At 45.8% G+C, this 13435-nt stretch overlaps 1 protein-coding gene across 1 annotated transcript in view; it reads right to left on the reverse strand.

The window, feature by feature from the left end:
• LOC138285854 (uncharacterized) overlaps positions 1–13435 on the reverse strand; it is a 492092-nt gene that overhangs the window by 90451 nt on the left and 388206 nt on the right. The window contains exons 11-12 of the mRNA XM_069226328.1: positions 11150–11222; positions 1118–1207 (exon numbers count right to left, since the gene is read on the reverse strand). Coding sequence (XP_069082429.1) covers positions 1118–1207; positions 11150–11222 — 163 coding nt within the window. The remainder of the gene's footprint in view (positions 1–1117; positions 1208–11149; positions 11223–13435) is intronic.

The raw sequence follows: 13435 nt of genomic DNA on the forward strand, positions 1-13435 counted from the left end.
TGTGTCCAAGTCCAGCATGGCCAGATACCTGCAGTTGGCACTTGGGTCCTTTTGGGTGGCATTCTTTTCTAAAACTTGAGCAACTCATACCCCTGGTTCTACTAATTAGAGTTCTACCATTTTTGTGTCGATTTATTAATTCAAATATTCTCTATATTTCAGAATTGGCTTGGGAGTTTTCTTGTATTGTGTTTTCACGTTATTACTGTTTGATTAGTGTATAAATACTTTGTACATTAGCTCTACGTTAAGCCTAACAGCTTTTGTGCCATCCTACCAGAGGGTTAAGCACACGTTTATTTAGTGACTTTTTGCGGTCCACCCTGACAAAGATAGCATTTATTTTTCTTGTTTTTTATCACTTAGTGGGGCTTCCACCTCTCTAATAACCCAATTTCTTACACTCTTATTCACACTGCTTACTAACTCCTCATTGATAAGGACTAGGATGAAGTAGGGTAGAACTCAGCATAACGAAGATTACCAGAAAATAAGACATTGGTGTCTTGAGGAACGGGCAAAGGCAGAGCCGAACAACCTGCAGAGATGTCAACTGTTCAAACCGATGTGTTACCTGAATTTACATGTTTGTCAAATAATGGTCAGTTTCTAATGGGATCACTAGTAGGACGCTGCAGGGTTCTAGATTCATAACCTTTCCCCTTTATAGCTATTGTGGCACCTAATGTCACAACCTTTATTTGAACCTTTTTGAGAGCAAGTGGAATGCTTAACATGTGACATGTTCACCAACGTAGTTTCAGTTTTGTCCATTCCTATTAATCTTTTATTTAGTCTACAAAGCAGCATTCGTGTTATTACACAATCTACCAAACATTTTACCCCATGGCAGCTCCTGGTTTTTAGGTTACAGGACGGATGTCCACGGACATGTGTACAGGGAAACTGCCAACTTTTGTTTCCTGTGGACTTTGTCATCCTTCTGCATGGTCAGCCACAAAGAAGGACTTTTATGACAGGATGGCCGCACACATTAAAACTGAATGGTAACTGTAAATAAGAGCTTATCATGCATTACAAAACCAGACCTTCTGCACTGTGTGGCAATAAAGGCTGTCAACAATAACCCCTTCACATCACCGCTCGCTCTATGTACCGTTTTTGCTCTTCCTCTCTGATAAGTCTTTGATTTTCTGCTTCTTTGATTTTTTCCATGTATTGCCGTCGAAGCATGTCTCGTTCTTCCCTAGAAAAATTACAGAAATATATATATATATTTTTAAAGTGAATGAAAACGTAAATTAGAAACAAGAGATCTTAAGTATTTTCACCATGAATCATAGCCGTGCAACAAGTTGGTCATGGAAGCTCATGTCCCAGGCAGTGGGTCATTATATCACCAATCTCTTTGTGTGAGTTTCAATACACGTTGATACTGTCTTTGGGAGAGACAGCCATTAGCTGTAGGACATTACAAAGCCAGCAGGACATAGGCAACCTTGAACAGATAGGTTGTTAGACTTTTGGGGAACTTCCAGAAGTTCCTTTCATGTCAGTGATAGGTGGGGAGAAGCTCCAGAAAGTGGATGCATCTACCTCTAACCATCTGAGTTCTGACTCACCTTGAATTAGGACTGATTCCCCAGTCAAGACATTGTTTTGGCAAGGCGAGTACATGGGTTTGCACACTAATGCCCAACAAAGTCATAAGCATTAAGTTGCACACCCATTCTTGCGATACCCTAAATAACTGCTCCATTGTAAGCCACTCTAAGCTTTTTGAAATTTTTATGAACTCTCACTACAGTTTGCACCCATTCACAATGCATTAGCCTAATAGAACGATTCGATATTGCTTTGCTGTCGGTATTCTTTTACCTTTATTTACTTGCTCTTGGCCCCATCACAAGCGAATCGGCTGATCACCTTTGAGACTTGAGACCACCTTGAATTCAGGCCCAGTGGCGTAGCGTGGGTTGTCAGCACCCGGGGCAAGGCAAGTAATTTGCGCCCCCTAACCCGGGGCAAGGCAAGTAATTTGCGCCCCCTAACCTGTGGATTTAGGGCCGTATTTATACTTTTTGACGCAAAACTGCGCTAACGCAGTTTTGCGTCAAAAAAATTAGCGCCGGCTAACGCCATTCTGAAGCGCCATGCGGGCGCCGTATTTATTGAATGGCGTTAGCCGGCGCAAGCAGACCGGCGCTGCCTGGTGTGCGCGAGAAAAACCACGTACACCAGGCAGCGCCGGCGTAGGGGGAAAATGGCGCATGGGCGTCTTAAAATGGGGCAAGTCAGGTTGCGTCGAAAAAATCATCGTAACCCGACTTGCGCCATTTATTTTCGACGCCCATCCCCCATCAACATGACTCCTATCATTGTAAAGATAGGAGTCATGCCCCCTTGCCCAATGGCCATGCCCAGGGGACTTATGTCCCCTGGGCATGGTCATTGGGCATAGTGGCATGTAGGGGGGCACAAATCAGGCCCCCCTATGCCACAAAAAAAATAAAAAAAATACTTACCTGAACTTACCTTAATGTCCATGGGATGGGTCCCTCCGTCCTTGGGTGTCCTCCTGGGGTGGGCAAGGGTGGCAGGGGGGGTCCCTGGGGGCAGGGGAGGGCACTCTGGGCTCATTTTGAGCCCACTTGTCCCTTAACGCCATCCCTGACCCAGGCGTTAAAAAGCGGCGCAAATGCGCCGTTTTTGGCCACGCCCACTCCCGGGCGTCATTTTTGCCCGGGAGTATAAATACCACGTAAAGGCCTGGGAGTCATTTTTTAAGACGGGAACGCCTCCCTTGCATATCATTAACGCAAGGAAGGGGTTCACGCTAAAAAATGACGCACATTCCGGGAACTTTGGCGCTAGACGCGTCTAGCGCCAAAGTATAAATATGGCGTTAGTTTTGCGTCGAATTTGCGTCGAAAAAAACGACACAAATTCGGCGCAACCAGAGTATAAATATGCCCCTTAGTCTCTTCCAAGATGTTGCGCCCGGTGCGGCCGGCCCCCCCTGCACCCCCCACGCTACGCCACTGTTCAGGCCTATTCCCGCATCATGAAATCAGTGTAAAGTAAATATGTCCCCTGGTAATTACTTTAGCGCTGCACCATTGCACAAATATCTTGTTGGAAAAAGTGCGTGAACAAGGTGAACATTTCTATATATTTTTTAAAGTTTTACTAAAGAATAAACTGTATTGTTTTACTACAATTATGTCCTGGTAATTAATTATTTGGGATAACTGTCTCGCCCATTAGTATGGTAATGGTCAAGCAATACTGGATGAGAGTTGGCTGTGTACAAGGCATTAAATGTTCTTACCATCACACAGTCATTCTGTTATGCTCACTGCATTAAATGCAGAGCATTTGGTGGCTGGCCACTAGATAAGAGAGACACTGGAATTTCGGGGTTCACCTTAGAAATAGATTTTCTATTGTTCTACGTTGACAGTTTATTTTTGTTTGCTGCGTTTAATTTAATCCAATGCTTAATTTGAGCCGGTGGTTTCCGGGGCAGGGCACAGCACTTATTTTTCTAGCTCAAGCATTTAATGAAGGCAAAATATACATATGGGAAAGATGGAGGAAGAGAAAACGAAAATGCGTTACAAAGGGAGAAAACAGGAATCTGCCAAGAGTGAGCTGAAGGGGCGGGAGTGGCTTTATATGGATTGAAGAGGCCCGAGATGGCTTCGGGATTACGCTGCCTCAGTATTCCGTGTTCGCACAATTAAGTGCAGCAGTCGCGTGTTTCAGAGGAGAGCTCTGGGCACCCGCACGTTTTTATTTACAAATTAAGCACTGACTGTAAGGTGATATTCTGCTGTCGATAGCCTTGTATTTTGACATATTCTTGTTCTGACTTGCACCAGCATGCTGGCCTACACAACGTCTGTGTTCATGCACCTGTACCAATCAATCACATTCAAGGTCCTTCACGTTGTACATATGAATGCGAGGGGGTTTCTCATTACTGGTGGCTCGCTTTCAATGTTACATGCCTCATGTGATCACTGGGCAAGGGCCCGGTGATACTCCAGATCCACAATGGGTGGCTGAGCATTTGCTGTAGAGGCTACATCATTGTGGACTTCTATCCCAGTTGGAAAGCACAAGCTCACAAACCTGGCGCCAAGCCTTGAAAGCGTTTCACTTTGCCATGTAATAACATGGACTATGTTTAGATGTGGATTTCTTGCCTGGTACCTATTAGAAGAAATCCATGGTAGGTGGCTACTTTGTCTATAAATTATATGAAATTGTTAATCGGGGAAGAACTCATGCGATAAAACCGCTTATACCCAAAGATGATCCAGGCGGCATGGGTCTCCGCCCTTTGAATTACCACGATGATTTCGGTCAGTAGGTCTGTGTAGACAGTGTTGCAATCATCTGTGGCTGAAAATATTGTTGCGATAGCTAGTGAGGTCCAGTGCATCTGTGACAGAAGTGTAATACTAGCAAAATGCACACAATAGCTGAGCCTCTTTAGAATTTTTCAGGGCATTATTGTTTAATCTAATAGTGACTGTAAGAAACAAAAGAAACCGAATTGAAATGTCATTGTATTTACCCTAAATCCTGTCTCCAGAACTGTAAGGCTGATATCTTCAGGATGTACAATACATTTGATTAATCCGATCGCAAGGCTGTGGATTTGGGGAGAAAAAAAGATCTTATAAAGTCTGTTGGAGGTCTTTGGTCCTGAGTATTCATGACAGTGACAGCAGGTCACTGAAACAATTGAGAAGGTCTTGCATGGATATGATGACACTTAAGCAGTCCCGAGCAACATGGACCAAAGATCACATTATGAAGTAAGTTTGCGGTTCAAATCTGTTTTATTGTTTTCCCAGAGTTGAGGACAAAATTGTCTACAGTCAAGGGTCTCGTTCCAAAGGTGGGACTGGCCATGCCAAGGCAAGCTTCTGAAAGAAACAATGATTTCCCGACTACTCTCCTTCCCCATCCACCCCCACCCTAATACTTACTCTCCATTAGTTTGTGGGTAGGTCTAACCCTTCGTAAGACTCCTGCCCGGGCCTAATGGCCACTAACCACTGTGTGAATGTGGTCTCCCCCGAAGTCAAGCTCAGCAGTCGTAAATACTTGGGGCATGTCAGTTTGTTAAAGTCCGTGGAGAGTAACGGGATGCATATGGCCAAACAATCCTAGTAGGCCACTAGGTTATGGTTCGCCACCAGGGTCAGATTTTCCGTAGCCAGGATAAGCCATTTTCTGTGCAGCCAAGTTGTGTGAGTGGGGATTTTTGCTGTGCCCCAGTGGAAGAGCATTCCGTGGAGCATTGCGCCCAGGGCTAAACTTATGTGCCGACTCTGTCTGAATTTCAGGGGAAAGGTCGGGGGATTGGGGAGCCCCAGGATAATGTAGCCTGTGAAGCGTGGGAGCTGCGTTTCAAAATAAGTGCAAAGGGGTACCTATCACTCCACAGCCTCGCCAACAGTTTGCACTATGGGTGCGGTTTCCCCTATGTAACTAGCAGGGGTACGGTACCTTTATGTTGCGTTCTTGGTGGCTTTTTTGGAAGTTTGATGCGTCGCATGCTGTGTGGTATACCCTAACGCATATCTCCCCATGCTCTTTATGTGCAAAGGGTCCCCTCAGTCCTGGTTTCCACTGCCTCTGGCCCAGTGTTTTCTCCTCCTTATGGAGTTGTGTCAGAACACCCCTGAAGTCAGGGATGTTACACTTATCTCCGTCCTTAGAAGCCATTTTTCACATGGGGTGATCTGCCTCTGTGCTCCTTGCCGGATGCCGAGATGGGTTACCCAATGCCAGATCTGTAGATAATAGAGGCGGTCTGTCCATAGTCAGTGTTCAGTTGCTCAAATGGGATGGGCCCATTGGCATCGAAGAAGTGCCCCATGGATCTGCAGCCTGAACGCTGTCATTCAGAAAAGACTGTAGATGGCGGCTCGGGGATAAGTCTGGGCCACCCAGTGGGGGCGCCAGCGCAAAGGGGTTGGACTTCAGCTCTTTTAATGCGGCCACTCTACCAGACCGTGAGAGTGGCCCTGGTGACCAGTGAAGAGAACAGGCCCCAAGCTCTTTCCGAGGCAACCTGGGTATTTTCCAGAGGTGTTCTCCCACTATTGCCCAGTCCATAAAGCACCATTGCTTTTCAGTTTCCTGGCGGTTCCACTCTCCCAGGAAGTGGAGCTGTGCTGCTGGATAGTAGTGAGTGAGGCTCGGAACCCCCAAAAACCCTCCGCTGTGGGTCTGATTGCAGTTCATGTGTGGGTGCTTCCCTTCTCAGACAAAGCAGTTGAGCTCAGCCTGAAGCAATGTGAGCATGCCTATGGGATGTCAGTGGAAGGAATGGGGCCGTGAGAAAAAATCATTTTTAGAGCCGCTATTCTCCCGTGCCAGGGCAGGTAGTAATGCCTCCACTGGGTAATGCCTATCTTGACGTGGCAGAGTAAGATGTGATAGCTGATTGTTGCAGTGTTGATGACTGTGGGAGCAATCTGTACTCTGAGGTACAAGATTGAAGAGTCAGCACACGTTAGAGGGTAACAGGTGTCCAACTGGGGAGAAAGGGGCTTTATGTGACAGAAGAATTAAGGGCCTGTGACTTTGCAGATTGATGCTAAAGCATGAACCCTTCTAAAATTGCTTCAGCTCTTCTAGCAAGCCCAATAGTGAATGCAGGTTGTCGTTGAGCACCACTAGAACATATAAGCTTATTTTGTGCCCATCCCTCCTTGCACTCTGGTGACACACGGGCTGTCCCGGATTCTTTCCTCCATGGGTTCCATATATAAGGCAAACAACATGGGAGAAAGCAGACACCTGTGTCACGTCCCTATGTGTATGGAGATGGGGGCCAAGAGCATTCCGGTAACCCATACCACCGCTCTAGGATCACAGTAACTGCTCAGAATCCAGCAGCAGAATCTACTTCTAAATCCAAAGTGGCCTGGGGTCAGGTCCAGCTATGGCCAGTGCACTCTGTTGGATGCTTTTTCGCATTGATTGACAAGAGCATTACCTTCAACTGTGATTGTCGGACTTTGTCAGGGAGGTATAGGATTCTCTCAGTGCTGTCTCCTCACTGTTGGTGGGGTATAAAACCGGACTGGTCAGGGTCTATCAACGTTGGCATGAGAGGGCTGAGGTGTGCTGCCAGGATGCCGGTGAAGAGCTTGACATCCACATTTATGAGTGAGACAGAGAGGTAAAAACCACAGTGGCATTTGTCTATCCCAGGTTTGGGTATCACCAAGATCGAGGCCTCCAGCACAGAGCAAGGGAGGATATGGGTGTCTGCAAATGAGTTAAAGGGTCTGGTGAGTATTAGGGTGAGTGCCTAGCAGAAGGTTTTATAAAATAGGGTGGAGAAGACGTCAGGAACGGGAAACTTAAGGAGCTTTAGTCATGCGACTGCTGAGATGACTTCCTCAATTCAGAGGGGTTTGTCGAGGGAGTTGGCCTGCTGTGAGATCAGGGAAGGCATGCGCCTTGGAGGCATGCATGGGATTCTGCATCTTGTTGGTCCTGTCCCTCATAAAGAGATGTGTACAAGTCCCTGAAGGCTGACGCTATACGAGTGTAATCTGTGACCTCAAAACCGTCAGGGGTCAGGAGAGCACCGACCATATCGGCCTGATGTTTGGCTTGAAGTTTGAGGGCAAGGAGCCTACCACATATACAAAAGTTGTCTTGAAGTTGCAGCAGCCCTATCCAGAGCGAGGCTGTGTAGCTGAGTCCGCACGCACTCTAACTGCCACCAAATCCATGGGGCCCCTGTTCATTTGTGGATGGCCTTCAATTTTCACCCCTCCCCCTCTAGTTCACCTCTCTTGCCTTTACACAGCTTGTTTTTGTCTGCAGAGGAGCTCTCCTCTCTCCACTGCCTTCAGCATCTCCCATGAGGTGGTTATGAAGGTGTCCTCGGTAACATTGGCCGCCAATAAATGGGGAATGGTATGTGCGAGTTTGCGGACAGTGTCAGGCCAGTGAAGCAAGCTATCTCATAATTTCCATGGGCCGTTCACCCCCTTCGGGAGCTTGACCCACAGGGTGAGGGCCAGAGGGGTGTGATCAGGGACAGAGCCCTGAGTTTATTATCAATCTCCTTGATCTTAGACTGTATAGTGGGTGTTCCCAGGAAGTAGTTAAAGCGAGCATAGCTTTCATGTGTAGGGGAGTAGTAAATGTAATCCCGGGTGGGCATCTCTTGTTTTGCTCAGAATAGTTTCTTTGAGTAGAAAGTCGTAGACACATGCATGGATGTCTGGTGGGTGCCCTTTTCTAGTACCCAAGCCACCCACCCTGGGGACCCTGTCCAACTGTATACTTGTTTCCGCTATCAGGTCTAGGATCTGGTGGAAGAGGGCTAGTATATAGTGCATTATGTCTGATCCCTTATCCCCAGTCAGTGCTCCACAGCTTGTTTCACAGTTTGTTTCTGTGGAAGCGGTTTGCTAGAACCTCCACATGGGCCTATAGGGTTGCTTAATTCAAGCCCTGTGATGCCAAACAATATAGAATTCTGCAATAAAGATTAAGATAGAGAAATAGGAGTGAGACTGAGAAAAAGTTTACTTTTACAGAGGCCTCTTAGAAGGTGGTGGTCCTGGGCAATTGCCCACTTTGCCCATGCCTTAAAACGTCTCTGCTCTGAATGATTATGGAGGTGCTATGTGTGGATACAATAAAAAGATATCTGCAAGCGTGTCAGAATACACTGTTCATGGACCATCAATAAGTAATACTCTAGATTGAGGAGTATGGCAGATGAGGCTGTGGATTCCCGTGTCTGCTTACAGCAGAAGAGAAGCTTTGTGATAGGCACTTCACGGGATGTGCTAAGGCAAGGATGCCAAATAGGGAAGTCCAGTGATAGTTGCTGCTCACTACCCCTGGCTTGTCCTTTGATAGCCCTGGCACTGCTATTGCTGCCTCTGGATTCGGAGCCTCATGAAGGAAGGAGCAAGAAGGGAACATATATGGGCCCTTTACCAGCAAATAGGAGGCTGTTGAGAACGGAAACGTGGTTCAAGAGATCATTCCCGTGAAGTTTATGGAGGACCTGTTGGGGCTATCACTCTGCAGTAAAGGATAATACCCAGCAACCACAGACAACTTATGAATCTGGTAAAATTGTTCTGTGCACAGGACCGTAACGTTCAACATTGCAAATTATTAAGAGAAAGATTTGTTTTCCTCCAGTTGATGTGTATACAGGCGTGATCATTTTTGAGGAGGAGAAATTGACACGTCCACAAAAAAATAAGGGACATCTCCCATAAACGAAAGTTAGCTGGTGTCTGTGCAAAGTGAGTGGTTTCGTACATAACACTCACAAACTGTAATTTGGTGGCCAGCACAAACAACAACACTAACTAAAATCAGAGTGCGACCCATCCGCCATCCTTTCCTGGCTCATGCCAATTGCAGAAGTTGACCTTCCGCATGGTGGAGCTGCCACCAGTTCTGCCATAAGAAAGATGGCTCTAGAGCAACACCGGATGTCCAATTTAGGTTGGTAGTGGACCATTACTCCCGGTGATGCTACCTCTGTGCAAAACTGTCACGTAAACTATAAATCCTTCAAAATGCGGGTACTGGAACTGTGCCCCTAATTTTGAGATATACATACAGAACCCACTTCTGTGGAGGCAAAGTGGGACTTACTGCCATAGAGATTTTAACCTGGAAGCAAGTCTCACCTTGACAAAAGAGGAAAAAAAACACAAACCTAGCAATGGGTCTCAAAATCAGACAGACCATCCATGCCAGTGGGTTTTTTTCTGCCACATCTGCGTACTAGTTGCCTACCTCTAGAATCCTGAAGCAGGGCCAACACAGTTAAGACCTTTCAAATATTTTATTGAGATTTTTTTCATAAAAGCTTTTTAGACGGAAGAAACCTAGCACCAGGGGAAATGTGGTGCTGTACATTTACAGCAAAAGCGGAGAAAGACTGGTGCAGCAACTCATCTTTCGACGTGAGCAGATCCTATGCAACCTTTAAAGATGAGGACGTTTCCTGCTGCCTATTGCAGTGAGGTACCAGGGTCAAGAAGGCGGAGGCGTCCCTTAACTCCACTAATTCTGTGCAAGGCTGTTGGAGGCTTTCAGAGACACATCTTCAGCCGAGCAATGCTCTATATGCAATGCCACAGGAATTATGCAGCAGGGTAGAGTCAAATTATGTGGCAAGAAAAGGCAAATTATCCAGTGTAATGCGGCACATTTTGTGAAAGAGATTCTTCATTATTTTGTCATTTTTACACTCGTTCACACTGTCTGGAAGTTGGTGGCACCTCAGCAGCACCAGTTTAACACCCAAATATAGAAATAAGCAACTGAAAGGCGGCTAATCTTTGCAAAGGGCCTTCTGCTGCACAGCAACACATGTTGCTGCGTTTTTAGTAACTTTTGAACTGTTTGAGTTAGAAACAATTATTTTCTTGTTAAAATCTGCTGATTGTACAGCAGGTGCTGGATTATGTGGCAAATGCGGCAAATCTATAATTATGCAACAAAAGCTGCGGTCGAACTATTGCATGATTCCAGTGGCCCTGCTAATACCCGAGCTCCAGTAGTGCCCTCAACATGCCAGTGATAATCTCGAAACCACTGCTGGCCCTTCGTTCTAACAACTCCACAAACCCTGTATTTTTTCTTAATGTTGTGCTCATCTTATTGATATTTCCTGCTTTCCTGATACTCTGCATACTTTATTACTTCTGCATGACTTTGAATAAATGTGCTTTATATAGACAAATAAATAAACAACTACATAAAAAATGTCCTTCACACGGGCCACTCTTCTCGCCCTTTATTTCCCTACAAATCAATAAATATTTATAGATCACAGAAAACTTCACTACTTTCTTTTGCGGCAGGGAAACAAAATGTGCACCCTGATCCCCCTCCACCACGTCCCTCCGACCTCCACTTCTCCCTGTTCGAAAGAGCTGAAAGAGAGATCAAGGCAGCTCTCTACCACCAGGGCAAGATCCCTTTGCTTGAAGCAAGTTACAAGAAGGAGTCGCACATTTTACTCGACAAAGCAAAGCCTAAGATTACAGATATAATCCTGCAGTGCAGCGGTTTTGCTGGATTCTTCTGTGCATTGAAGCCAGAGAGCTTCTCCACGCCTCTACAAGGCGCTATTATGAATGATGTGGAATAGGTACAGTACCTTGCCTGCCTTCTGTCTTGAGGCCTGGTTCTGGGTAGCACTGCTGTTCGGGTTGCATGGCTCCACTGGGTCACTACGTAAAGGAAAGAGACCTTGGTTTGTAAAAGCAACAGAATTCAACAACAGTTTACCACTATCACTTTTAAAATGTTCCCTCAAAAGGTAGCTCTAAAGCCTACCTGTATGGCAACTATAGTTTATGCACGTTGGGCACAACAAATAATTCAAGTCTGTCAATGTACTGGGAAATAACCATCCAAGAATCACGTTTAACATTCAAGTAGGAGAGACTGTGTGGATCAAAGGCTACGGGGTCTCTCACTTTGCTTTGCGAGAATCGCATGGTTTCCCTGCTCTAGATTTGGGGGTTGGTCCCCTGTGTGAGGTTGTACTGTAGGAAGGCCTCGCTGCTTCTGCTGTACAATCGGAGAATCCACCTTGTGTGGGGCCACGGTCTGCGAGGGTCGCACTCTATATCTCGGATAATCTGTGCTATAGTGTAGGGGTACATCTATCGGTGTGAGGCCTTCTCTCTGGTTCCTGCGACAGACAGTCAATGATTACCTGACAGTATACGGGGGACTAAAAGACGGTTAAGAGTTCTGATATTTACCCCTGGCATTTCAAGACTTCCGGTATTACTCAGCTTCACTTGGCGAGCCAAATTGTTTCAGATGTATATTTAAGCTTCCAAGGGCAGCTATGGCTGCTTTACCCAAGGAAATAGGAGTAGGGTTTGAAGTCACAATCATTATGGCACAGTAAATCCATCCACAATGAACTCTATGTCCAGAACGGTGTACATCTCTTAAAAAGAAAAGATCCTCATTTTATTTACAAGGAGGTAGAAGAGGGCGGTGACACTAAACAACAAAAAGCAGACAGCTCTAGCAATTTCTAGAGATTTAAATCCAACGACACTTACAGGTGCTATAACCAAAATAATATAAACTTAACATCAAGTTAGCATACGAGGTAAGCCTCGAAGGAGTACCAACTTTTGGGCGCTAGCATATATTAGATGGCTCCTCGCAGACTGAGGGCCTGATTCACAAAGGGACTTAAGGCTATAAGTTACGCGTGCGGAGTCTCCACTCATGGTGAATCTCTGCACTCTGGGCGCTGAGCACTGCACTGCCGAGATTCTGCACTCAAGTGCGGGGATTCCGCCACAAGTAAGGAAACTCGACACTTGTAACTTTACAAGTCGTAAGTCCCTTTTCCGAACTGGGCCCTATGTGTCTCTTTGGCAGGGGTACCCACAGAACTAGGGGCACACGATCGATCCACTGGTTCTCAAATGGAGAAACTGGTAGTTAACGGATAGAAGCCCATTTCATCTGTACCATAATATCTCTAATACCAGATGACTTAAATAGATGATCCAAATACTTACGAAACTAAGGCGACCAGCCTAAGCCAAAGGGACACACCACACTTTAATCAAGGTAAATACATACTCATTCTTCTCTGGCTGAATACAGGGCCGTTAAGGTTCAAGCAAATCAAGACTGTCAAGGGACAGAACATGCTCATCAATATTTCCAGGTCTCCAATGGTCCAAATGCATCTTCAATCTTCATGTGAAGCAGATGCCATCTGGGTCAGTCATGGACAGACAGCAGAAGACTATCATAGCTCAAAGACAGGCCTGTTTTTTTTAGTCATCTTCACTTACATCCAGAAGAGTTGGCCTTCACTCTCGCTCTCAAGGTCAAGCAGGTCCTCTCACTCGGGGGCAGACAGCTCCAGTCTTCCCTCCAAGACACACCAGCAGGGCTCCTGCGATGTGCTAGATTCCGAGTCAGCCATGTGGGTGTGGAATAAGATATGGCAACACGAGCTGTTAAAATTCTCTTTATACGGGTGCTACAACAAACTCAAGGACGTGGCTCTGGATGGTCTTTTGTTATTTAGTTCCTGGTAGTACTGATACAAAACAAGTGCATTCAAAATATGTCCATGGTTGAACATCTTTAAATGGGCCGTTTCAGTGTAGGGCACACCTTTGTAGGTCTTTCCATAATATAAGCAATTACGTTTGGACCAAATGGTTAAAGGAACGTGCACTGCTAAAGAGAACGTGTACACTTCCTGAGTGGGGATGTCTAATTTCCAGACATCACTCAGTCTAGAACAAATGGATAGGCCGCCAAATACTTCTGGAATATGCATTAGAAGGATACAGTGGAGATATATAGATTAGGGGGAAGCTCTCTGGATGGACCAGGAAGGACATTTGATCATTTCTTCTGCATACTAGTGAAGCACATGATCTTAATGTGG

Source organism: Pleurodeles waltl, chromosome 3_1 (assembly GCF_031143425.1).
Source record: "Pleurodeles waltl isolate 20211129_DDA chromosome 3_1, aPleWal1.hap1.20221129, whole genome shotgun sequence".
NCBI lineage: Eukaryota > Metazoa > Chordata > Amphibia > Caudata > Salamandridae > Pleurodeles > Pleurodeles waltl.